The sequence below is a fragment of the Nicotiana attenuata genome, chromosome 11 (assembly GCF_001879085.1).
Source record: "Nicotiana attenuata strain UT chromosome 11, NIATTr2, whole genome shotgun sequence".
Taxonomy (NCBI): domain Eukaryota; kingdom Viridiplantae; phylum Streptophyta; class Magnoliopsida; order Solanales; family Solanaceae; genus Nicotiana; species Nicotiana attenuata.
Window position 1 is genome coordinate 34,183,144 of NC_031999.1, and position 16,932 is coordinate 34,200,075.

Consider the following 16,932-nt stretch of genomic DNA (forward strand, 5'->3'; position numbering starts at 1 on the left):
CAAGTATTTCTCTTTCTGGAATATTAAGAATCCTAAGCAGTAAACTTCTGTTTAACTGTTCTTAAGGATACAAGACCACGTTTTATTAACAATACAATCATATTCTATTCCACCTTTGTAATCCTATATTTATGCATCAGAAAGTTGTCAAAGACAACGGAAATCTGATCTATTTCTTGACTTCTGGCTCAAGATAATTGAGAACTCGACAGTTTTATATATTGCGAAATTATTTTAGTTGTTTTATCTTGTCGGGTAAACCGATAACCGAACCGATAATGATCGATAACCGATTAACCGATAACCGATAGCCAATATCTTATCGGTTTGGTTATCGGGTTATGATATTTGTAAACCGATAACCGATAGGAAAAACCGATAATGTTCAAAACCGAACCGAACCGACCGATGCCCACCCCTAGTTGGAGGTGAATTCTAAGGAAAAGGCAGCATTAGAGTGTTGAGCTTTTTTCGGAAAGAGGTAAGTATCTTTGTTAACCTTGACTTGAGGGAATTAGGTTAAAGATAATTTACTTGCTATTTGCTAATGTGTTGGAAGTGACGTATATGTTAGGTGATGAGTGCATATGCGTTAGCTATGGTTATGACATGCTTGGGTAGAAATTAGACTATTCGTGCCATGTCTTGCTTCATGTATTTTTCTCATACGCTTTAATTGATCATGAGATTACATGATTATTCACATAATTGTTAAAGATCATGATAAGGCCTTAAAATTTGTTTGATGTGTTATCATACTTATTCATCTCTCATGCTCATAAGTATACGTTCCACCATGCTTGTTGTTGATATTCATATGCTTGGTGAGGACGAGTAATAATTTACATGACGGGTGTTTTCGTGTGGCGAGGATGAGAGATATTGTACAGTGGGTATTTTCGTACGGTGAGGATGAGCAATATATGCACGATATTGCACGATGGATGTTTCTGTGTGATTTGTCATGTTACTCATTTTATGCGGTTTGGAGACTTGGATCATACTACTAATGTATATCATTCCTTCTATGTGGATTCGGCTCTTGGACGTACGCAGGAATTGTGGTAATTGGGAAACATGCTTATTTGCTCTCTTAACTGTTCATTTATGTATATTCATTGTTGTTCTCTTGTATTTCTTCATGTTATTATTTGTACAGGTTTATAAAGTGAGTCTCTTGTCCTAGCCTGGGAAAATCTAGTCAGCATTTTGAATTAATTATGTGGCTGACATGTCAAGACATGTGGGTTAATAGAAGAGTGACAGCTGGCAAAGAGTATACAAAGAGACGCGGGTCTTAATAAGTACGGGCAAAGGTACAAGAAAACAAGAAGGAACGGTTACACGGATCTCTTGAAGAAACACCGTCGGAATGAACCCAGACAGCAAAAAGTACAGATGCGTAATATCTGCAATTAATGATGGGAAACGTTGTGGAATCTTCACGAAACAGTTATGATTGTCAATCATAACGTCTTATTAATGTCATTAATTGCTCATAATGACTCTATTATGAGAGGAAAGAAACGTAGTACTTAGAAATAGCTATAAAAGGGAGAGAAATAACATTTGTATGGGCACACCGATTATTATTGGAATATACTTATTTACATTGCTTTATATTGCTTACTCGGCTACTTATAAGTTCAATTTTTCTTTCTTGTTACATAATTATTTCCTTATTTGATTATCAGTAACCCGAGTTCTTCTAAAATTACGCTTTGAACGAAATTCCTATTTTCCGGTTAAACAATTACCTCGTCGAGGTTAGGCTTGATACTTACTGAGTACACTAAATCGGTTGTACGCATACTACACTTTTGCACTTCTTGTGTAGATTCAGAGATTGGTACTAGCGGATTCCCGAGGGGTGCTTAGCTATTGACATTGGAGACTTGAGGTAGTATTGTATGCCTGTTCGCAAGCCCTTGAAGTCACCTTCCCACTTCCTTCATTACTGTTTATTAGAGTCAAAAAGTATTGTGTTTATTTCAGACTTTGTATTTGGCACTCTGTAGAGCTCATGTACTTAGTAATATCAGCCTTAGGAAGTTGTTTAGATAGTTGCGATGGTTTTAGACTTATTATGTTAATTTTGGAGCTTTTACTCTCTAATTATGATATAATGTTGTTAGATTTTTAATTTTATTTTTGTTAGTGTTTGCTTGCCTAGCAAGTGAGGTTAGCGCCATCATGATCCGTTGGTCGAGATTTTTTGGGTCATGACAAAAATGACATGCAATATATCATTTTGTTATACAGTAAAAATTCGTCTTCTTTAATTTGCTAGTTCAACTCTTTCGAACCCAAAATTCAAAAAGTTACTTCAAAATTTTCACCAAATTGATTCCAAATTAGGTATGGTTCTCCTATTAATATTTTGGCAGACTCCAATTAGAAGCGGACAAAATAACTACAAACTCTTATATGCTTTCCAGCTTCAGGGTCCTCTTCAATGGTGGTCTGATTTTTCTTACAACAAAATCTTCGAAAATCAGCAATAACATCACAACATATACATCAAAAGAACAACACCCAACGAAATCCAATAGCAAAATACTTCAATTACAAATGAAAATTCAGATCTAGAATTTTAAACTCATACACCTATATATCACCTTCTAACGCTTCTTCCGAATAAATATTACTGATTTTATACTATTCAAGAATGAGACTTTTGTTCCTAAGTTGGTGCTACTTTAATCATTCCATCTATAAGTACAATATGTTTGTTGTTGGGTTGCACTCTTTTTGTTTGCAAAAAAAGTTTAGCACATTCCAGAACCAACAAATTTTGCAAAAGTAATGGGAATTAAAAGAAAATTACTTTGTTTTTGGTTGATTAACCACAGATAGCTTGGAACTATGAACATGGGTTTGGCTGTTTGGCTTTAGGAGTTCTCTTCCATGACTTAAGGGATTGGGGTTTAGATAAACGGATAATAAATTTGTAAATGCTTAATTTTTGCCATGTCTTTTTATTCTATATATATATATGTGTGTGTATACGTAGATTTTGAGAGTTTTATTATGATTTAATTAAGAGAGGAACAAAACTTTGGGCTAGTGTTATTTTAAAGTGAAATGGGCTAAAAAATCGGACCAAATCATTGGCCCAATTGCACCAACCCAGACCAATTGATGGCTTGCCAAGACCCGGATCAAAACGACGTAGTTTCATAATAAAACTACGTCGTTTCACTAAATGAAACAAGATCAAATCTTACCCCTCCATTCCATCTTGATCCAATGGATCTCATTCACTCTTGGCTTAGGTATTTAAAGCCTCCAAAATCTGAAAAAATTTTCCATTTCCACCCATAATTCTTTTCTCTTTTTCTCTCTTATCACCCTCTCCCCCCTCTCTGCCACGCCGCCTCGCCGCCGCCCGTCGCCGCCGGCCGGAAATCGCCGCTGCCGGCGGCAACCCTCCAATCCACCCCAAAATTTCACCATATCTTCCCCTCTTCCTCCTCTTTCTACCTATACCACTCATATCCTCCAAATCTCTACCAATCTCCGCAGATCTAAGCCTAACCGAAACCCTAGCCGCCGCCCACCACCCCAAACTCCAAAAATTTTACACCACCGGCCTCCTCTTCTCCCCCTCTTTCCATATCTCCGACTCAAACATCAAAAAAAAACCCACGCCGCCCTAGCGCCGCCGCCACTGCCGCCCACTGCCGCCCAGTGTCGTTGATATTACTGAAACCGGACTCGGATTCACCGAAATTTTTTGGTTTCAAGAATATCAACAATAGAAGCTTGCTCGAAAGTCGTACCACTGCCTATCGTCGTCTCCTGGATGCTCGAGTATATGGTAAAATCGCAATCCCCTCCCCGTTATTAATTTTCTGATTTTTCTTTTTTTTTCTTTTTTTTTTGGATTTTAGTTTAGAGTTAGTTTCTGTCTTGTTTCTTTATTTTAATCCATTTCTGATTATGTTTGTCTTTGTTAAATCGCTTTAGCGATATCGTGCGTTCCGTTTGGCTTTAATAGTTAATTTTTGTTTGCTCATGTTGGTTCATAATACATGTGTTGAAATTTAATTACATGTTTTAATACTTGGTTTAATTTGAATCAATAGGTTGATATTGGTGTTGTTAAAATCTGAAATTTAGATATTTCGTAGGGTACTAGTAGCTTGCTTTTAGTAGGGTGGCTGAAGTGACCCTTTGGCTCCTGCCATAGCAGATTTCAGGCTGTCCTTTCACCTTTTGGACAGCCTTTAGCACACAAATTTAGCCTCTTTTGGACAGATTTTTGTTGAACCAAAATCTGTCCAAAAAGTTGGCTTTTCTTTGCCTATTTAAGGGCTGCCCTTTCTTCATTATAAGGGACTCCATCACACTACAATGAGAGAATTGCTTAAACACACAAAAACATAAAAAAATTTCAGCAGTTGAACACATGAAAAGTAAGCTGAAATGGAGAGCTTTAGGAGTTGATTTTAGAGTGCAAACTTTTAGAAAAGTATAAGTCCTCTTTAGAGTTCGTTTCTGGGTCTCTTCTCGAAGTTTTCAGGCTGTTTTAACGTGGATTTGCTGCTGATTTTCGGTTGTTTTGCTGCTGTTTTTATGCTGCTTTAGTTGCTGAGCTTCCATTCTTCGTTATTGTATTTATTATTCTGCGACTCAGGTAACTCTCTAATCTTATGTTGCAGATATTTTCACATTAACAAGAAGATTTGAACTCATCTTGATTGTTGGAGCATATCCATTTAAATGAACGAGGGCTTAGCTAAATTTCTTTATTGTTTAAATATATCTTGTTGTAGTTCATATGTAAAAATATAAATCCTTGGTTGATCAAACACCCTTTATTCATGTGTTATTTATTTTTTACTAGCTATTATAGTTTTGATGCATATAAAATGAGATGTTTCAAGTAGGTTGCAATGTGCTTAAAGACTCATTTTGCACCTTTGCAATTTTGGCCAAGTTGTGATAGGCAATTCTTTAAAGAAAAATAACAAAAGAGCTATGCTCGAAACCTTTATTTAGTGTGATAAAATTCAGATTTATATGTGACCATCTCTGCTAGGATTTTACATTTATTTTGGTAAAAAGTGGCTAGATCTTAAATAGATGTTTGAAATTACTAGTTAAAAAAAAGGTTAATGGCTTAGAACAAAAGAGGCCAGACTTGCAATATAGCCGAGTTGGGCTGTCTTAGTAAACCAAGATTTGAAATCCATTGGGCTTTCAGCTTGTGCCCGTTTTTGGAGCCCAATAATGGGCCAAGGCAGATTTTGTCCAATAGGCCCAATGCCTTTAAGAAGTCTATAAATATGTTTTTTTTATTGATGTTGGCCCAATGCCATAACTAAATAAGCAAATTGGCCCACTTTCTCAATAAATAAATAGCTGGCCCATCATTTAAAATCCATAAGCTGACCCATTTCCCCTTTAACAAGAAGTTGGCCCATCCCTTTAAAATAGATAGAGTTGGTCCAACATTTATTTGCATAATATTTCCAACAATAAGGCTAGAAAATAGCAATAAAAAATCAGATTTTTTTTATACCAATTAAGTAACTCATTTTCTTCCAATTAATTATATCGAACGCTAGGCAATTAGTAGGCGCGCTCTAATTCCACGATTTCGCTTGCGTAACGTGATGTTCAACATTCAATAATTTAATTCAACAAGGTCATACAATATTCGTTAGTTTTTCAGTTGATTTTTAGTTTAATAAACTCTTTGTCAAACTCGCGGATTCGCTTGCGTAGCGCGATAATTGACCTTTTAATAAATTTCAAAAAAATTAAATTCTTAGAATGTAGTAATTTTCCTAGAAGTAAATAACTTGCTAACAATTGTTTGTCATGACTTCGGATTCGCTTGCGTAGCGCCGTTATGATTAAATAATAAATTTCGTCGATCACGCATTCACTTACGTAGCGTGGTTATGACATTTTTTTATATTATTCAAAAACATTCTTTAATTTCTCTAATAATCAAGAGATAAAAGCAGATAGGTAAAACATGAATATAATATAAATCACAGTTTGTCCAAAATTAGTTCAAGCCAAGTTTAAGTCAATAAAGCGACCGTGCTAGAACCACGGGACTTGGGGAATACCTCATACCTTCTCCCCGGTCAACAGAATTCCTTACCCGAACTTTGTTTTCACGGACCGATTAAAATAGAGTCAAACCTTCCTTTGACTAGGGATCCAAATAAATGGTGACTTGGAACACCGAAAAAAAAAATCAATTCCAAGTGGCGACTCTGAACAATAAAATAAGCCCTATTCAAATTTTGTCACTTTAATTGGAAAAACTCTTTAACCAACAAATCCATAACGCATATTATCTTTTGCGGGGTAGAAAAAGGGGTGTGACAAAATTTATTGGGGGAGTTATTTTGTGTAACTATTTTAAAAATGAATAAAGAAGGGTAATAAATATGGATTGCATAGGCAAAAATTCGTTGAAGCTCCCAAGTTGACGTAGTCGTGACCACAAAAATATAAAATTCAAAGATCCATAATTAGGGGGAAAGCATCGAAACCATATTCGGGTACTTCGCTAGTTCGTTGCTAACTTCCTCAATGTCTTTTCAAGTATATAAATAGTATCTGGATCCCATATGGCAAAATTTTGGAAGTGAAGACAGAAAATGGACGCATTCGAAGAGCTGAAAAGAGCAGTGGAGAGAGTAGAAATAGTGGACGCTCATGCCCACAACATTGTGGCGCTGGATTCCACTGTCCCTTTCCTCAGCTGCTTCTCTGGCGACATTGTGTCCGACTCACCTCACACCCTCGACTTCAAGGTACTCTACTTTAATATATTAATTTGATTTATATACTCCTCCATTATTTAAAATGTCTACTCAATTTAGGAATAATTCAATTAGGAAGTCCTGTTAGTCTTCGGAAGAAGTTAATATATAATTAATATCGCACGTCAAGGCCCGATAACTAGAGCATGAACTACATAATGTGGGTGCCCAACATTGGGTAAACAAAGAATTGGAATGGGCTTGAATCTGATACCGTGATAAAAAAATTAATTCTTGGGTCTAACTCAATTGCCCAAGACCATATAAAGAGTCCATTCCCAATACCAACAATTATCTTTTGTGATTCTTCTGACAGTATTGTCTGTTTCTTCCAGAGAAGCCTGGATGAAATCTGTGAACTATATGGCTCAAGCTTATCCTTGGATTCTGTTCAAGAATCTCGGGGACGCCTTGGGTTGGCGTCAAGTGCTGCTATTTGCTTCAAAGCTGCAAGAATTGCTGCCTTACTTCTTGACGATGGAATTAAGTTGGACAAAACGCTTGACATCAAATGGCACCAAAGTCTTGTACCAACAGTTGGTAGAATACTACAAGTTGAGCATGTAGCTGAAAAGATTCTTGAGCAGGTATTTAAATCAGTCCATGAGATATATATATATATATATATATATATATACAATGTGTACATTCTTGACACTGACTAAGCTACCTATTACATATTATAAACATACACTTAAATTGGTTATCATCCCCCTCAAGTGATGCCCCATCTGCAAAAACACGGAGCTTCTCACATAAAAACAATAACCTTAGAGAAGGCTGAGACTTTGTTGCTATATTTGCTAGTTTTCTTGGCAAGGGCTATGGTGAACTTGAAAAGCTAGCTCCTAAACCTAACATTTTCATATTTTAATAATGTGCTCAGTTTGAGCATGCTAAAACGATTTTTAGCAAGTAACATGATGTGAGCCTAATTCATTTTCATGAGTCAAGCATATGAATTTTTTTTTAATAACAAGTGGTAGTAAGACTGCGACTAGGACATCTGTCTGCTTCGGTACCATATTAAAATGTGTGATTATCTAATTTAAAACTTAAGTCATTAGAGTAAGCATATTCTTATTGACATAATTATATCTTCAACAATTTATAATGAACTAAACAATGTATCTAGATTAGTGTATACATGTATTTTCATTTATTTCTCAATTGGTAAGACCACTAGATTTCTTCTTCCAGAGTACATGAATAAACTCACCAGATTAATTCTAGACTTCTCAACTAATACTTGCATCACCTAAGCCAAATATTATTAATTAATAAAGTTGTATTTCACAAAATTTCTCTCCATGATATAAAATTGATCTTATATAGTGGGAACAATATATTTTATATTAGAGAGAGATGGGAGGAAGAGAAAGAGAATCTACCACTGATGCGGCGACAGGAGAATCTGTAGGACTAGAGGAGGAGATGCTGCTTAATAGAAAGGGAATAACAATGTGAGAATATGTATATTTGTATGCACATACCAACGTACTATGACTAAGCTACGTTATCAGGTAATAGTAGTAAACTCTTACTTAGTATCATTCGATGTGCTTGTGGAATCCGGTGATGTAGATGGAAGAGTGACGTACTTTCAAGGTTTTGCACCACTCAAGCAATAGAAAAGAGAAAAACAAAAGTACCCCGCTAAATTTTTTTTACAAAACTAGCAAAAGCATTCTTCAAACTAAAGTGAGAAGAATGTAAGATGAAAAGAACCTTACCCACTCATTCCTCAATCCTGCAAGATTGCACGTAGTGTTGAATAAAGGAAGAAGAACGAAATAGAAGATAAATCACATTTTTAAAACAAGAACATAGAAAAACTATTCACCAATAGTTATTTTCAGCATATTGCCATTTAAATAAACCTTACACTGAGTAAAACTGATGAGGTTAAAAAAAATAATCCTAATTAAACTACAATAAGAATAAGATTAAGAAAAAACTATCCTAACTAAAAAAGAATAGTCCGATGCACAAAGCATCTCCTGTTCACGCAAGATCCGGGGAAGGAATATCAACTAACAATCGTAGTTAACTAGAACTATAAATATATTCCTACTAAAACAAGAATCAAATTACCAGAAATAACAAATCCTAACTTTTAAATAAAAGAAATCCTAATCTTGAATGGATTCTTGAACTTTTTTTTTTTTTTGGATTCTTGGCCTTTCTTGATCTTGCATCATTCTCCGCTGGTTGAAAAAGACTCGTCCTCGAGTCTAATAGCTTACATAAATGGCGCAAGATTTGCTATAATAAAGAATGGGGACCCAATGCTCATCAGGTTTCAAGTTATATTTTGCTAGCTGATCATAGAGCTTCTTCACGTTGTAAGAAAACTTAGCATGTGGTTGAACTAAATCTCACTTTCTCTAAGTTTTAACTTTGTACCAAGCCTTCTTTGTGTAATCTTTCTATGTTTACTCCCAAACTTCAACTTAAAATATCAAGTTATTGGTGTTAGAACTTTATAGCACTTAACCAATTCCACGTCTAGCTTTGAATGAAGTATGGAGTTCAATGCTCTTCTTAGGAATGCAATTGTAACCCTTGTACATTGATAGTCACTCTGATGATAGCCATATATATTTATAACATGAAGACGTCTTATTTTCTAATATATCTCAAACTCTCCATGATCCACTCCTTTTTAGGTAATTCGTTCTCTTGTTCATGCATATTTTTATGGACTTTAGAATTAATGCAATATGCTACCTTGTTTTGAATGATAGAGTCAACAATCAAGTCAATATTGTATTGACCATCTCTTAAAGGCGAAAAGTCAATGACACACATGGTTGGATACTCGAATGGATTACCATAAACTTTGGTGGTAAACCCTGAACTTGTGGATCCAATGCAAGTTCTTTGTCTCTCTAATAATGGTCTTCATCAGTTTTGTCTTCTTTACTCCCTTGATTATCTAAATGCTAATCATATTAGGCATAGTGTCTTGGTATTCTAATGCCTTGGTCAACTTCAACCTCTTCAGCATGCTCAATATATCTTGCTTTATGCAGTTGAATTGGTAGATATTAAAATGGTAACGTAATGGAGAACTGACATATTATGTAGTGGTAGAGGAGGTGGTGGTGGAGGTTATAGGTATTGTGATGGATTTGGTGGCTGATTTGGATGCACCACGTATCAACTAATTCTGTTAGATTCCACATTGACTCCTTCAGGCCATCTAGCTTCACTTTAAATTTTTTATTACCTCATTCAAGGACTATACTTCTTAATTTTTGAATTTTGAATATGAGATCGATTGAAGAGGATTCCAAATTTGCTACTTGCTTCTCCAGCAATATGATGAACAACAGGAGATCAAGACTCGAAACCTGGAACATGTGTTCTTGTCACGACCCAAATTCCACCATAGGGATCGTGATAACACCTAATCTCTAAGACTACATACGCCAATCACTTAACACATTAAATCAACAAAACATTATATGCTAAGATAGAATTTAATATAAAAGCGGAAATAGAGTTAGCACATGCCAAAATGGCAATACCCAAAATATCTTTCCAGAATTAGGTAGTACAGAGTCATGAGCTCTAACCGAATATATCCGAAATATACAAAATACAACACTATTCGAATATAAAACTAACAGTATCAACATAAAGGATGAAACTCCTGTCACGCCCCGAACCTAGGCCTGGACATAATACGACACCCGGTCCCTGACTACATGTGACCGAGCGAACCAACTAGCTGACTGATTCAACATGTGATATCATAACATACTAAATGGGGAAGATAAACAATCGCATGTGGATATACTGAAAGTATGAATGATATAAACCAAGTGCGGAAACACTAATATAAGTCTGAAACATATCTGTAGCCAACATTGCTTAACATGAAAAGACTGCGACTCTGTCTAACAGCTACTCTAGTTTATGAAGTCTCTAATGAAGTTCTGAAAACACTTACTGTCTGTAAATACTGAAAGACTGTAAAGTAATAATAATGCCCCGAAAAAATTAGGGATCACCAAATAGCTGGTACGAGAATCCTAGCACTCTGAATCGTCAACCTATAAATTTGAATTGTACCGGTATGTAAAGCAACTAAAAGAATAAACTGTAAATGCTGAAACTAAAACTAAACTAATAACTGATAATTGAGAACTAATAACTAATAGCTAGTAACTGAACAGATAATTGATAACTGAACTGAATAAAGGAAGTAAGGATATGAATACTCTCTCTTTCGAATGATGAACCACCTGTTTATCTGAATAAAATAAATTGCAGTCTCAGTCCCAATATATATGTGCACAAGTTGTGGCCTTGGGCCCAAGTATATGTATGCATAACTGCGACCTCAACCCCAAAGATGCATAAAGCATAAATTACGGCCTAAGGCCCAAATATGCATAAAGCATAAATTACAGCCTCTGGCCCAATAATGCATAAAGCATAAACTGCAGCCTCTGGTCCAATAATGCATAAAGCATAAACTGCAGCCTCTGCCCAGTGATGCATAAAGCATAAACTGTGGCCTCTGGCCGAAATATAGGTATTCAACAATCAGAACGTTAAAATCGGGAACTGAGAATCATATTGCAATACATGATGCTGAAATGATGAATCATATAGAGTTACATGATACTGGAATGCTGAATAGGACTAGACTGAGACATGGATTCATGAACTAATTATGAGAACTGAAGCTTCAACTGTTTATGACATGCTGAGTAATATAGACTAAGACTCATGTGCATCAATAGTGATTCCGCACTGATCTCACAACGTTCGGAATGAAAGTCGTTAACGAATTACGAAGCTAGAGAATAGAAGTTCGGCAATTATTTAAGGAACTAAGCTTAATTATATTTCTGAATCAATTAGTAACGTTGTAGAAGAAACATAGTGTAGGGAGAATCATTCACATTCTGAAACATAGAGAGTTAGCCTTACATACCTTAGATTTGCCCCTTTTAAGTGTATCACAATATTTGTTACCTCTTTCAACGGTAATCTATGGCAACATATATCAAGAGGAGTCAATATTAACACTAATGCTCATGTTTTAGTCACTCGGGCATTTTATCAAACACTTGGTGAGCATAAAGCTTCATAATCCTTATTAATGGTGTTTTTACACCCAACAAACCATTCTCTTGATCCTAGATAATTCTAAAATCTTGAATTGTTATAATCAATATCATTCTTTATCACCCATAAGGTAAACAACAATCAACAACCCAAACCTATAATCATTCATTTTTTTCTATCAAACCCATCAACTCATATCTCATGAACTTAGAGTCTATAATCATAAATGCAATTCTATAATCAATTAAAGGGTGAATATATTACCTTTTTGACGTTCAATCCTCTTGAATTCGAGTTTTAGGATTTCTTTTCTCAACAATGATGTCTCAATCGATATCTAATGATTTGAAGGGTTTACCCATGTTAATAAGGTGTTGAAGAACTGAAATTAACTTAGAATTCATTAGAACATTCCTTGGATGATGGAGGGACCTTGAGGAAGTTGGATTTTTGAGAGCTTCCCTTTCTAGAGCAAATTTTCGTATTTTGGGGTGTAGGGGACCAGGTAGGGTTTCTAAAATGACTTTTTGGGTGAGCCCCCACGCATATGAAGGCCCAACCGCGCACCTGAATGCGCATCAAAGGCAGTGGCACTGCCATAAGTGTGCTGCCGCGCACAGGACAACTGGGCGCGCACCTGAGCACGTAGACTGCGGAATGTCCAGTAAAACACGGATAACTGTTTTCACAGAGATCCGATCGGGCTCCACAATATATAATTGGAAAGGTATTTTAAAGGGCTACAACTTTTGTGTCTTCGATTTTCTCAAATATCCAATATATATTCACTAAATCAGGCTGGAAGACAGGTCTTCCATAAACTTAGTTGATTTTATCGAATCTTATGGACCTCACTCTCTGTCTTGATTCTAAAACAACTATTTCCACTCATACTCATATCGATAGGACTGCACATGTCTAAACTATCACATTAATACTCATTTAACACGTCCACACCTAATCTAAACTTATGGAGTGTTACATTATCTCCCCCTTGGGATCATTCGTCGTCGAATGATTATCCTGGTTGTAACTACGGCTAACTCTGGACCTTAAATGGGTCTGATGGAAACATGTGAACACTGAACTATCATGAACACATGCATACTAAACTGAATGAATACATGATTACTGAACTGCTAAGATACTGAACTGAATGACTACTGCATCGACTGAATATTGAGATGACTGAATACTAAAAGACATGGAGATTATAATATAAGGTCTAAATGAAAAGGTTAGTTACCTTCAACATTTCTCCGAAACACCCGCCAGCTATCATAGCATAACACAAGCCTCACAGGGCATCATAATGCACATAATATGAAACATATAGGTAAATACTAGTCCGCCATGGATACGTAAATACTAAACTAACATGGATATATGAATACTAAACTAGCATGAATATTTGAGTATTGAAATGACATCGAAATCTGAGTACTAGGCTGGCATAAATATCTGAGTATTGGATTGACATGAGTATCTGAGTACTGAACTGACATGAATATCTGAATACTGGAAACTTGAATGTTATAACCTGACACGTGAAATATTGAGTGTATAGCCGCCAATACTGGTGGCAACTCTAACTCACAAACTACTTGCCTAATCCTTTGTAGGATCCTATACGGCCCGATGTATCTGGGATTGAGCTTTCTTTCTTCCCAAATCTTATAACACCTTTCAAAGACGAAGTTTTCAAATTCTCTTGAATCAGCTTGACTTTGTCTATATCCTGATAGACCAAATTTGGTCCCAACAACTCTGCTTCACCAACTTCGAACAAACCAATTGGTGATCTAAATCTTCGCCCATAAAACACTTTGTATGATGCCATCTTGATACTATAATAGTAGTTGTTATTATAAGCAAACTCAATGACAGGTATGTGATCATCCTAATTACCTTTAAAATCAATGACATAACCTCAAGTGTCTGAATAGTGCGCTCTGTCTGGTCATCTGCCTGAGGATGAAAAACTATGCTAAGGTTTACTTTTGTGCCTAATCCTTTCTGAAAGGTCTTCTAAAAGTTCATTGTAAACTGAGCATCACGGTCTAACATGATAGAAAATGGAGTCCCATGCAATCAGACGATCTCCTGAATGTACAACTTGGCATAATCTTATGCTGAATCTATGGTCTTTACTGGCAAGAAGTGCAGTTACTTGGTAAATCGATCTACAATCACCCAATAAAATCATGCATTCAAAATGAGCGAGATAATCCTGTTATAAAGTCCATATATACCATATCCACTCAAGAATATGTGTATTATGTTGTAAAATACTGGGCTTTCTCCTGCTCGACTTTCACTTGCTGACAATTCATACACTTGGCCACAAAGTCTACGATGTTTTTCTTCATGTAGTTCCACCAATAAATCTCCTTGAGCTTGATACATCTGCAGGGAACCTGGATGTATAGAATACCTAGAATTATAGGTTTCTACACGATCCTACTCTCTAAGTCTATCTATGTATGGAACACACAATTCGTCTTGGTACGTCAAACTACCATCATTTCCCCCTTGTTCAAAAACCATTGTCTTATGCTTGTGAATCCGCTCTTTTAGTTGCAACAAGTACGAATCATCAAACTATTTTTCCCTTACTTCGGCTACTAAGGAAGAATAAATCCTATTCTGGACAACAACTCCACCATCTTCGGAGTCTGAAAGTCGAACTCCTAGCTTGGCTAAGTGGTGAACTTCTTTCACCATAGTTCTCTTGTCTGCCTCAATCATGAACTATACTTCCCATACTTGATTATCTTTTTACGGTACTTCCTGAAAACAGTTATAGTATTGTTGTGAGCTAAGTTTTTGACCAGTACTCCGAACCCTCGTGATACGTAACTGGCATGTTTTTATTGTTTTACATCCCATGATAACTATGCAAGTTTTAAATCTCCAACTGAACTTACTCACAATTTTCACATCTCCGCCTTAGACCAAAGGTTAAGGTCTTGTACTTTCGGATCCTTCACTTTTGTTGGGATTCGAACAACTTTTCTTATCTTCTGCAATTCTTTGCGCTTTACGTTAATGTCGACTCATCTTCGACTTACTTCTAAGCAATCTTTCATACAAGAAAAAACTAAATACTTACATAAACAGAAAGATAATGTATTCATAACTATCATGCACAATCTTAATGATTTAACTCTGCTCATACTGTCAATCTTGGGGAAACCCCTTTTCGATAACTCTTAAAGGCTATTCTTCTGTAGATTGCTCTCTTACTGTCTAGCTGATTTCTTTTTCTTCCACTGTCACTGTACTTCGGGTTTAACTTAAACTCATTGGGCTCTAACACGTGTTTGGTATTTCAAATTGTTACCCACTAACTAGTATTAACCTTGCTAAGTAAATCAAATCGTACCTCTACTAGTTCTGCTGAAATTGCTAATTCATTGTATCTATTCAAAACTTACTTACTATTCTTTTACTAACCATATACTAGCAAATGTTTCTTGTTCTGCTTTGAATAACTAAAGTGAATCATAAGGTTATTCCTAATTTCCCTCACCATCCGACCCTATTCTACGGTCACATACTATCTTTTTTTTTAACTACGTACATGGATCACACTTAGGGAACATTTCATCTGTCTTAAACGAAATTGGAATATCTAACCCCAAACTTTCTATACACCTCAAAATCATATCAGACTATAAACCTCTAGGGTAAACACTTAGTAACATAACCTAAGGTGGAACTATCATATCTTTTATCCCACAATAATAGTATCTTCTTATAGTAACTTACTAACGTGTTACTTTCTAGTTCTGATTTGAATGAATCTGAACAACTTAAAATCATTCCCTAAGATTCAATATCGCCTTCTCTCAGTCCTCATTTCGTACATCATATCTTCTTCGTCATATGCATGAGTCATACGAAAAACACTTCTTTGGTACTAACAAATGTTTCTGACTCCTAGGTATTTTGACCTTTGTCTTTTCTCTAGCCAAAACTACAGTGATCAATTCTACACCCGCTACGGTTAAACTCTTAACCTGTTACACTGTGGGGTCTGACATCTAAACTATCATCATCCCATTTGTGGCTCCATTTCCAAGAATTAAAATGAAATTGTTTTGTGAGGATAAAACACACACGAATACACTACCATACACAAAATTGTCCTTCAGAGTATACCATCATCTGATAAATCACTTCCCGCACCATCCGACGAGTCTTGGGGTCTTAATCCGGACGTAAAGCATGCGAAGACTTTGCTATAATCACCGTTACTTATTTTTGTTTTTAGCACCAATATGCATCATTGTATACTCACAAGTCACCAGAATTTGGATACACTGAAAATTGAAGATCTGGTAACTAAATAACTTAATACTGGCGTACTGAATAACTATAAACCTGCTAACTGAAAGACTGTATAACTGGTAACTAAGGTAAATTTATAACCAGAAAATATGATAACTGCTTTTGTACTTCCAGATAAGGTTATGCTCTAATCTGTACTACTATCCATTACATCCTTTCAAGTCTCATCTGTTACCAACCTGTACTCCATAATTATACCCAAATGGACAATCATCCACTCTAGAACCTTGGGTTTTTTCCTGCCCGTCGCTTGGGCATTTGATACATCTGGAATTCGATAGAAAGAGAAGGTTACCTATTGCTCTAAGCTTCATGGCACGATCTAGAATAGAAAGAAATGAGACAATCCTGAATATCTTGGTAGTTAACCGTGTATATGCGTGGCCGGCACAAACATATAAAGGAAACTCCACTGGACACCAATTTATAAACTCCCTAGGACACTTTAACCTGGCTCTAATACCAAGCTTTATCACGCTCCGAACCTGTGCCTGGACGTAACACGACACCCGATGACTGACTACATATGTTCGAGCGAACCAACTTGCTGGCTAATTCAACAAGTGATATCATAACATACTGAATGCGGAAGATAAACTAACACATGTGGATATAGTAAAAGTCTGAATGATATAAATCAAGTGCAAAAATACTAATATAAGTCTGAGACATATATGTAGCCAACATTGCTTAACATGAAAAG

The 16,932-nt window shown here is 35.9% G+C and overlaps 1 protein-coding gene and 1 long non-coding RNA gene across 2 annotated transcripts; both read left to right on the forward strand.

Annotated features, from left to right (window-relative positions):
* LOC109235027 lies at positions 3,333-4,829 on the forward strand. Its single transcript, XR_002069295.1, has 2 exons — positions 3,333-3,820; positions 4,665-4,829. It is a non-coding gene; the product is annotated as an uncharacterized LOC109235027 (long non-coding RNA).
* Positions 6,634-7,365, forward strand: LOC109235028. The gene is made up of 2 exons (XM_019401041.1): positions 6,634-6,782; positions 7,127-7,365. The coding sequence occupies exons 1-2, from the start codon at positions 6,685-6,687 to the stop codon at positions 7,356-7,358; spliced, it is 330 nt and encodes a 109-aa protein (XP_019256586.1). The 5' UTR covers positions 6,634-6,684; the 3' UTR covers positions 7,359-7,365.

Excerpts from the sequence above, each read along its gene's own strand:
- LOC109235028 (XM_019401041.1), top strand. The coding sequence starts at position 6,685 with ATGCCCACAACATTGTGGCGCTGGATTCCACTGTCCCTTTCCTCAGCT. Across the intron at positions 6,783-7,126 it reads CTCACACCCTCGACTTCAAG|AGAAGCCTGGATGAAATCTG; the intron begins GTACTCTACTTT and ends TGTTTCTTCCAG.